Source organism: Epinephelus moara, chromosome 7 (assembly GCF_006386435.1).
Source record: "Epinephelus moara isolate mb chromosome 7, YSFRI_EMoa_1.0, whole genome shotgun sequence".
Classification (NCBI taxonomy): domain Eukaryota; kingdom Metazoa; phylum Chordata; class Actinopteri; order Perciformes; family Serranidae; genus Epinephelus; species Epinephelus moara.
Genome location: NC_065512.1, coordinates 24,928,733 through 24,939,555, shown reverse-complemented (window position 1 = coordinate 24,939,555; position 10,823 = coordinate 24,928,733). Strand labels below are relative to the sequence as shown.

General features: G+C 39.6%; 1 protein-coding gene across 2 annotated transcripts in view; it reads right to left on the bottom strand.

The window, feature by feature from the left end:
• erbb4b (erb-b2 receptor tyrosine kinase 4b) overlaps positions 1–10,823 on the bottom strand; it is a 476,392-nt gene that overhangs the window by 159,410 nt on the left and 306,159 nt on the right. For both annotated transcript variants that reach the window (XM_050048517.1, XM_050048518.1), the window contains exons 6-9: positions 7,771–7,889; positions 5,164–5,305; positions 1,970–2,083; positions 1,432–1,558 (exon numbers count right to left, since the gene is read on the bottom strand). In XM_050048517.1, the coding sequence (XP_049904474.1) occupies positions 1,432–1,558; positions 1,970–2,083; positions 5,164–5,305; positions 7,771–7,889 (502 nt within the window). The remainder of the gene's footprint in view (positions 1–1,431; positions 1,559–1,969; positions 2,084–5,163; positions 5,306–7,770; positions 7,890–10,823) is intronic.

The window sequence follows — 10,823 nt, the reverse complement described above, 5'->3', positions numbered from 1 at the left end:
ATGTGTATAGATACTCTGTATTGTTTTTCGGCACTACCTTGTTCTCTATAGCTGATGTAAGGTGAATTACTCCTGTGTGGGATCAATAAAGTTCTTATCTTAGCCATCTGAGAAGATCAAATACATTCTTTTTGGTGCCTAACTGTTTCCCAAGTATATTAGTGCATGTGTGAATGAATAAACGAGAGGCATTAACATAAATTTCTTTGTAGAAAGGCGCTTTATGAAATTAAGTCCAATTACTTGTATTAGTTTACAGCGTAGCCTTGCCACATCCAATATGGCGGCGATGTTGACGTATCGCAGCAGCGGGCAAACCCACGCGATGCGGCGTCTACGTATATATGTCTATGCGTTTAGTGGCCGTTTTGGTAAGGAACCGGAACCAGGGCGAGAGAGACAGGATCCAGAATTCGATGGATATGCCTTTCCGTCAAAATAAAAGCACCAAGCTAATAGAAATGCGGTGAAAATTAAAGAATATAATTTACAAGAAAAGCCCCAAGCCATTAAGTTAACCTTTTTCTTTTATTGTAAATCGATGGTGCGCCAGAATTTAAAGTTTTACTTTGGTGAACACTTTTACTTTGGTGAATTTGGTGAATTCCGGATCCACTCTCTAGACTGGAACCAGAATCCAGACAAAATTCAGAGTGAACGGAAACCAGGCTCTTCGCCGTACGTGAAGAGCCTGGTGACGCGAGGCTAGCATAGACAAATACACTGAAATGATCGAGTGATGTGTGTACTTTTAGAGCATCAAATTGTACCACTGTACTTTGATGTCAAAATGCGTGCCTGGTACGCAAAATGCGTACAGGTTGGCAGGTCTGGAATTGAGCTATGATAGCTCAATTCCAAATTTTGAATTCCTTTACGCTCCGTATAGTTATTTATGATTAATACATTTACTACTGCTCTTCTAACTCTCAAGGCACTTTCAGCATACTCATTTCCCACTTGCCATGACTTGTATTCAGTCAGGCAATTAACACCATTCCTACATTTTTCTTATCCAGGCTTTCTAATCTCTAGCACTTTACATTAAAAGTGGAATGTGTGAAAAAAAAAAAATCTAACCATTAGTGTTTGCAATGTATTTTGTATACCCAAAGGTATGCATGCTGAATGCATTTGCCGAGGTGTGAATTGAGCTGAGAGATTTAAAAAAAAAAATGCTTAAAAAAGAAATGCTTTTGCTTTTTTAAAAGCTGAAAAAATATTCTGAATTTCAAGATTGCCTGTGTTACTGTAAATCACTGAAAATCTACTTTTATCATATAAAATTTCACATATAAAACATATTTCACTTTAACATTAATTAAAAGCTATACTCTTTTCACATAACATAAAACATACAAACGTGATCACAGTTCCATTAAGAGATCCCTCTTCTATCACTCTGATACATTCAATATTCTCCACTCTCACCCTTTGATCCCAGTGATGAGGAACACCAGGTTGCCGTTGATTTTGGTGCAGTTGACAAACTTGTCGATGTTGCTGGAGTCCACTGTCTGAGCCGACTGTAGGCTGGCTGTACCGATGCCGTCACACGCTGCAATGCACAGTGAGATATAAATGCCTTTATAACACCAACATGTCTAGATGACTGAGATTTGAAGGGACTGAATATGTGGCATTTTAATAGTGTATAAAGGGGGGCAATGGATGATGCAGCTGCTAGGCAGTGTTAGTATTTCTCAAAAATAAATCTAATTTTAATCCCAATTAACCCCCCAAATTAGAATTTGATTGTTTTTTGTGATTATATGTCTCTGAGTTACTGTGGTAATGATTTATTAATGTCCAAATGCTATACATAGCATCCTCTTGGCATGCCCAATATTAACAGTGATAGATAACCAAAAATGATTTGCTTTAACAACTTCATAAATGGCCACATAAGTGGAAACATAATCAATTACTGATTAGTTTATATATTTTTAAATATCTGTTTGTGATTTACCTTTTGGGCAGATGTCAGTACAAGGAATGCACATCTTAATGCGGTTCTCCTCCACCTCCATCTTGTTGCTGGGGCACGCTCTCACACAGGAGCTATGGTCCACCACAAAGTTATCTGAAAAACAATTCACCATAAATGTCAAATACAGATGGCTGCAGTTTGTCACGCTGGAACATACAGTACAATAAGTGGCACTTGGTGAAGGCAATCACATAAAAAAAAGTGCTGAAAGTCACTTTCATTCTCTTTGTCTGACTGAAGCTTTCCTGACTGCACATGGATTGCATTAAAGGGTTAAACCATGTTTGAAGTTTTAAGCATGCCAACTTAAATATTTAATGAAGTGGGCTTTTTATTGGACTCTGTTTCATTTCTAAAAGTCCCTATTTAGTTGGGAGAACAACCCATACTGAAGGAAAATGAACTCACACACTAATCATATTACCAACCACAGACCAGCGCACTACTACTACCACAAAACAAAAGAGACACTTCATTTTGTGCTCCCCTTTAAACAAGCCTGAAATATACATAGAAAAATCACTGTTTTAAGCAGCAGTAAGAGAGTTACTTTCATCACACTAAACATTTAAATGGTCACATTATACCGCATGTCTAAGTAAGGCTGCCTGAAGCACAAGTCCCACTCCCCTTCCTGCTGGTTGGCCTTTTCACTGATGTTGAGAAACAGCGTGGGGCGTCCACAATTAGCTGTGCACTTGGTGAGTGGTTGGTGGTTAGCAGGGTAGTAGTCACAGAACAAAGGATTAATACCAAGATTAACCGTGTCGTAAGGCAGTAAGAGGAGATATCATGGTGATGCAGACCAACTCGCTGGTCTTGGTATTCTGAGAAGATTCATAGCCCAATGCAAGAGACAATTCAAAGGTACTGAGCAAAGGCACCAAACAGATGTTACCCATGACCTCAAGAAAAGCTTTGCTTCAGATAGTAAGTGTTCTGCAACCAGGTCCTTGTATTTGTAATAGAGGCAGCCTCCTCCTTAATCCCTTTAGAGTCTGTTGGGTCATTCACACCACAACCACGTGTGAACCAGGACCAAGATTCAGATGGTCTCTTCAGGGACGACCATGCCTTGTGCCATATTTAAAGAGGTATACGCATGCAGGTGAGAAGCACAAACTCCAGTCATCCTTGACACCAAAATGGAACTGCAGTTCCTGTTGACGCTTATACAGTGGTGTATGGTAGTTAGGAAAGGCCCCAGTGCACGCTATTATGACGGGCCCTGGTGTAAGATTTTGGGTCTAGCTACGATTTGACAATGGACAACAGCAACACACATATTACCCAGCAATCATCAGTGCAAATATGTATGTGACAAAATATAAAATAATATAAGAAAGTATTCATTCAATTAAATATTTTTATAGTTTATTTGTTGTTTTATAGTTTCTGTAAAGTTTGGCCCCACTTTTTAGTTCAACATGAACATGTGTTCTTCTTTGAACATGGGTGTATTTCTGAGTCTGCAAGAGTTTCAAGAGCCTGTTCTCTGGCCAGCACGCTGTTGGAGGGCCTGCTCTCTCTACTGACACCCCCATCCCATGGGCCCCTTTGCAACTGCACCGCCTGCACTGTCTATATTTAGGCCCCTGTGCTTATGCTTGCCACACCGATTTTGTCATCCAATCAAGGTTAATCACCAAAATTCCCGATTAGCACAGATGAGAATAAAAAATGTTCATGCCTAAAATGCCATGTTATGCCAAAGACACTGGGCCAACCAGAAACGCATCACCTTGTAGTCATCATGATCATGATTACTCTATTGAATTCCTGTGCGGCCACTTGCCAGGCTATAAATGGAGAAAAAAAAAAAAAGAAAAGTCAAGAGATCTCAACCAAAACACCCATAGGAGTGTGTGTCCGCAACCAGTTTAGGAAGAGACGTGTTGCTAACTGTGTTTTGGATCCACACTTTATGAAGCTTTTCCTGAAATTTGTCACCAATTTGTAGATATGTGGTTTTCTCTGTCTTCATAAAAGTGGGATGTGAGGTAAGTGTTTATTGTTTGTCCTGTGTTGTCTTAGTGGCTAATGTATAAACAGAGGCAAACGCTTGTATATTAAAATCAAAGGAGGCCTTGCTCTGATGTATCTATTAATTTTACATTCACCACAGTAAGAAATCCCCTTTGTCTCCTATCCTGTCCTCTCTGCCTATGGATCTCAAGACCTTGGCATTTGGGCCCAGAGAAACACACACAAAGACACACACGCTGTACTTCTTCCTGTCATGATGCATTCCTTACTCTAACCTGCCCCACACCTAAATGCCCAACCCCATCCCTTAGCCTAATTCTAACCCTTACCTTAAAACTAAGTTTTAACCCTTAAACAGCCACTTCGGACAACATAAAATAAGCTGTATTGACACTAACAGCATTTTCTCTGTGAAATGATCTTCCAGCAACTATGACAAGGATATTACAAGCTAAAGATGTAAAAACAACTCAAGCATCCCTCATATCTCATCGTTGTTCTTGTTCATGGCAAAACTTCTATTTGTGCAGGAAGACAAACAGCATGAAGAGGTGGTGTTCAAATGCTAATAAGATATTTTCTGCATGCATGTGTGTGTGTACAGTCCATAAAAATCAGACTATGAAAATGCACATGAGTGTGAATGTGTGTGTGTGTGTGTGTGTGTGTGTGTGTGTGTGTGTGTGTTTGCAAAGTTATGATCTTTGCTAAGAGCTTGGTATTATGCTGGCATTATGCAAATAGGGATATAATGGCTTATTTTGACAGATGTGTGGTAATACACAAGCATTTAAGCATTTTAGTTGTTTTCTATGGCGTGCTTCATGTATCAACTAATCAACTTTTCTCTAATCCCCAGAGACAGCAGCAATCGATGAGATTCAATGTATTTTCTGAATATGTTATTTATTTTATTCCCTAAATGTAACACTATATATTTGCCAAGGGGAGAAATAGCCTCAGCATGAACAGCAAGCTTTACTGAATATCTGTGAATAAAGAGATTATCATCCCCATTTTTTTACTTTGAATAAAGAAATCTGGTAATCAGCATGAAGCATTTGTTTTCAGCGTACATCCTATAGTGGAACATTTAGTAGCTTGCTTGTGCTTTTCCCTCATCTTTCTGTTAACGATCCTTCACCAAAATTATTTGTGCATGTGTGTGTCCAGGTGATAAGACTCACGTGGGCACTTCTTGACGCAGAAGGCTCCATAGGTGTACTTCGCCCTGGGGTTGTGTTCCAGTTGGAAGGTGGTGGGGTTGTAGACGAAGGGCTGGGGGCACTGGGTCACACATGCCCCACTGTCATTGAAGTTGGTGCAGGCCTGCAAACACACACACACACAGATTACACACAGTGGTGTAACAAGTATTTAGACTCTTGACTTTACTTGAAGGGTCATATCACCTATATGACAAAATGTTCTCTCACTTATTCCTGTGATACTGCAGCGTGAAACCTACATAGCACAAAACATGAGTACTTGTGCTTTAACACCATGCGACGATGCAAACATTAATCTCACTACACCAGCTTTGAACTGAGGTTTCCCTCCAGAGTGCCCAGAGGTGACATTATTTAATGGTGCGGATGGAGAATAATTGCATGCACCCAGTGAAATTACCATCGGGTCAAAGTCAGATTTGCCTTTTCTAGCAGATACATAGGCTTAAATTTGGCTTACAAAAATCTGTGGTCAATGCAGAAAAACGTGGACAAAAAGTGTTAGAAACACACACAATAAAAGATGCAAACCATCTGCAATGACATCATCTCAATCTGTCCATTACAACTATATAGTTTAAATGCTATAATGCTCCTTCACTGCTCTCAGCAACGATGGATGGACCACCAAGGTCACAGAGAGCTACTTTATAGACTGAATCACCTTGACGCTGTACTACCACTTCCGAAGAGACAACTGGCGATTGTTTTAAATTGTTGAGACATGTGACATTGGCAACTTGTTTATTTCTATGCTATAACTGTAAAGTTTACAGACATATAGGTGAACATGGTGGCCCTACCTACCTGATTTTCTGCTGTTTTTATTTTATGTACTGTGTTGCTTTGTTAGATTCTTTGATAAGAAGCTAAGCAGTGTACTGCTGTGGACGGGGGCAGCAGCAAACTTATTTTAACCATTGATCTCCTATATAAATGTCCTCAATAAATCTAATACACACTAATTGATGAGGGCAGTAGTAGACCAGGAACTCTCGTGTTCTTAAATGACACATTTTTGGAGATGGAGTCCTTTGGCTTTGAAATAACCATTTCAGTTCCCCACTGGACAAGGCTGTTTTCTTGTAATTTACCTTTTTTTAGGTGGCTAAAAACTAATCAAGTGAGGCAGCGTATGCTCAGTACTCTTTCTTTTTATGTACCTGAAGCGGGGGGTGTTCTACCCACAAGTTATTCTGAAAAAGCATTGTGATTTGGTCTGTGGTGTAAAACTTGAAAACAGAGTCTTTAGTATGAGCTTAAAATGTTTAAGGGATATATTGCAGATTTTCAACCGGCTCTGTGTCACTACAATGTAGGCCATGTGTGCAAATGAATGGTGATGGCTTCCCTTTGCCGCCAGCTCACGGAGCATGTGCGTTTGCATGTGCGTTTGCAATGTTCATCTGCACACTCTGCCCACACTGCAGTGACACAGAGCTGGTTGAAAATCAGCAAAGTATCCCTTTAAATGAATGAAACTGAATATGAAAAAAAGAATGCATTCCTTGTTCTAATGGTCAATGTATGTCCATTATCTACTACAGTAAACACTGCACTCTCCTAGATAGACATTTTATATTGCTGTATTACATTGCTATATTGGGAATGAGCAAGTTAGAACCTTTTGTGATAAAGATATAATAACTGATATGTGCCTACCATATGCCGAAATTTCTGACTTTCAGTCAGTCAGTTGGGGCTTTTGCTCTTTCAGGTGGAATGCAGTTCAAAATGAGTCCTTGATTTATTCATTTTTGATGTTTACTAAAAGATTAGGTGTCAGTCGGGGGGAACAGTGATAGAGGAAAAACAGGCAGGGAAAGAGTGTTCAAATTACTGAAAGCATTTATTAGACAGTGTATGCTTAGTCCAAGCTGTAAGATAAGCCCAATTAATCAATTGTGGTAATAAAAAACATATCTATGTTAATGCTCTGGAGATAAGATCTTTTGTCTTAATACAATCAATTTATTTGATAGGAGACAATCCAGACTTTGCTCTCTCATTTAAAGAGTAATTCAAAATGACTTCCTGATTTATCCATTTTTGCGAAGATGAAGTCTGAAGAATTAAGAAAAGAAAAAAAAAGAGCAAGGAGTTGCCCTTCCAAAGTCGAGCAGAGGAGCTCCTTCAGTGATGGACTCTGAATTCCAAGCACAGAAACAAGTTTAACATGCAGGGGGGTGGAAATAAAACTGATAAAGCACACGCCAAAGAGCCAGACTGGAGGGGAGGCTGGTGAAGTCTGTATTTAACAATGACACTCATGTCAGGAAGAAATGGGAATTAAATGTCATTTAACAGTATTTGCCATACAAGTGGCATTTTAATAAAAAAAAAGAAAAAAAGGGAAAGGCAGAAATCCTTTTGCAGGAGTACCTTGATTCAAAGGAAGATAAAAGTCATGAGTAAAATGTGTCAGGTTTGTGAATAACAGGAGGTGTAAAGTACAGTATGATCAGGAAATGTGTTTTTGGTGGAACTGTATGATATTACCATGTCGACAACTGGTTTGAACATGTACTTTGTTTGTAAAGTGTGTGTGTGTGTGTGTTCACTTACAAAGCAGTCTGTGTCCTTTGGCCCATAGCAGCCACCTGCACACTCACGATGGCAGCAGTCACTAACATAGGGACCAAAGCAACGTCCGTCACACTGCTCGGCACACACTGTCTTAGTTACTGTGGAGTGACAGATGTAGAACAGACAGAGAGAAAGAGAATACATATGTCATATAACGAGTAAACTATATATATACATATATATATATATATATATATATATGCATTATATATGTAGTATATAATTCACAAGGCTCGTGGCAACTTAAAATTGGTGTACAGCATTAATGCAGCATTAAGCAGAGTCCCTTCAAATGTGTCACGATTACACCTTGAGAAAAATAGGCAGAATACTGAATGAGGAATGGCATAAAAGTTTTTTTGTTCGTATTGGACTTAAGAATTGTGATTATATTTGTCACCTTCTGCTCTTGCAATATATATACTGTATAATAAGTGTCATGCACATAAAGCTATTCAACAGATTTGAATTGGAATGAAATTCTGAGAGAAAAACTTCCATCTAAAACGTCCATGCACAACCATATTCTTTCACAACTAGTTCCTGGATACACTGCAGGATGGTCAGTCTGATTGTCTGGCATCTGCAATCACCTGGTAAATGTATGAACGTGTGCGTTTGTGTGTGCTTTACAGCTGTGTGTGGCGTGTTCAACTGAAGCCAAAGCATCTCTGCCACCACCTACTAGCTATCTTCAATCATGTGTTCATCTGCTTGCAAGCTCCTCTGAAGGTCTCTGGCTGGATTTGACAGAGACGTAGTGATTCCTATCTGACTCACTGTACTGTCGTCCCTTCATGGTGAACGTCTGTCCACTTTTCCCTCGCACGCCTGTCGTAGTCATATGGGCTGCCGTATGCCTGTGCGCCTCGCTTCTTGACAGCCATATGTAAATATACATGGGACTGTCATTTCACAGATAAAGACAGCTTGTAAAGGACACAGCTTTAGTGTCAGCAGAGGGATCTCTGTGATAGAAAATCTCACTAAATCAAAAGCTACTGGGGATGGGTAAAGCAGTTTAATTAACACAGGAAAAGTTAAATACAGTTGCTCCTGCACAGTGGCACACTCAGGCTGTCAGGCTGAAAACAAACAACCAAAAAAACAAGGGCACCAGCTGCATGCCGTGGGGCACCAGCACACAGAAAAGTTTTCTAGCATGCAACCTATATGGGACTGCGATGGATTTTCTCCACTGGAAGGGCACCCTTGAGGGCCCCTAATCACTTTTTTTGCACACTGGGCCACTGTAGAGGACACTTGTTTTATCCACCATAAGGGGAACCACAAGGGCATGTTTTTTCAGGGTGTGTTAGTTCAGGCAGCTCACCAAACCCCCAAGTGGCAACAGTTAAACACACATGTTGGGTTTTAAATATTATTATTATTTGTTTTCTAATAACACTGATAATAAATACATGATAAGAATATTGTTGTGTTGTGTTACTGATGGAAATAGAAACCAAGATGATAACTTTTTGTGGTCCTTTTATGTACTCACAAAAGTAAATTAAATCCTTGTGTCTTGATGGACTGCCCCTGCTTCTTTTAGCTGACAGATGTGGGTGCATTCATCTATCCAATCTGACACTCTAGACTAAAATAAGAGCACTGTTGTCCAAAGAAATCGAGCGTTCTACTTACCAGTTACAAATTTACAAATGGTTACATTAAAATGGATAGGGCTCTGCTGCTTCATCTTCTTAAGCTGGGTACACACTACACGTGAACTCGTGTACAATAATCTGTTGTTTCAACTCATGTAGTGTGTCATAATAGAGGACAACCGACACCACGTCTGGGACGCCTCCAACACAAAGTCTAGCATGTTTGATTTTCTTTTTGTCTTTCACGACCTCTCCCATCACAGTCACTTTGACCAATAGAAACACAGAGTGATCTGCTGCCATAGACAACTGTATGACATCAACACCACACGCTTTTTGATATTTCCTCTAGGGATGTTACCACACTGAGTAAAAAAGGAAAAATGATGGTGTCAAACAGAGGCACTTTATCAACCTGGTGAGAACAGCCAGTAGCATCAGGCTAGCAAAGAATGTTATTTCTTCATAATGGAGACCGATATAAAGGAATAAAATTAAAAAACTAGTGGCGGGGCTTTGACTTACCACAGCTGCAGAGGGTATCAGTTTCATTTGAAACAGACTACACTAGAAATGGGCCGTTACTTAGTATTCCCTCTGTATTTTTATATTTTTATTTTCAATCCGCTACAGTTTGCCTTGTTAAAGTTAATGCATTGCGCTGTTATTTCAAACTCAACACTTCCTGTACCCGTTTAAAATTAAAAGCCCATTATAATTTCAGTTGAGAGAATCCCTTTTCTAAACAGGCTTTATTGTGAAAAAAGGAATCAGTGACATTTATAGTTTTCATGCAGTACTTCAAATGTAGCTCCTGCCATCTGGTGGCGCTTTTTTTGTCACTACAACAACATTTCAGCTGGCACGTGCACAGACACAGTGACTGACATAATAGTAATGATAAAAAAAAATAGGACAAGAATAACCCGAGGACATCACACACGTCATGAAAGACGATCTGGAATGATTGGTCATGGACCAACCTGTTGTCTGTCGGCTAAGTCACATCATGATTTTATAACCCCACAATTGCCTAATCTGACATAGTGACTGTTGGAACAGACAAAAATGTGGTGTAGTGTTAACCTGGCATTAGACGTCCTCTTAGTGCCCAGAGTATGCTCTGCCACTCCAAGAGTTTAGTGTTCTGAGCAACAAGCTGACAGCAGCGTTCCGAACTTATGAGCAGTCTTCTTTGTGCACTCATGGTCTAAATCCCTCATGTGCACACAACATTTACAACGAGAATTGCTAATAGCGGATTTGTTTTTTGTATTTTTGGGGGAAATTCTCGCAATATTCCACCACTCATTGGGCATATTAGTCGTTATATGAAAATTCACCTGCTGGTATCCTGATTATTCATTTCCATGTAAACTAAGCCTCTGTTGTACACACTACAGAAACCCAAACCTTAAAGTT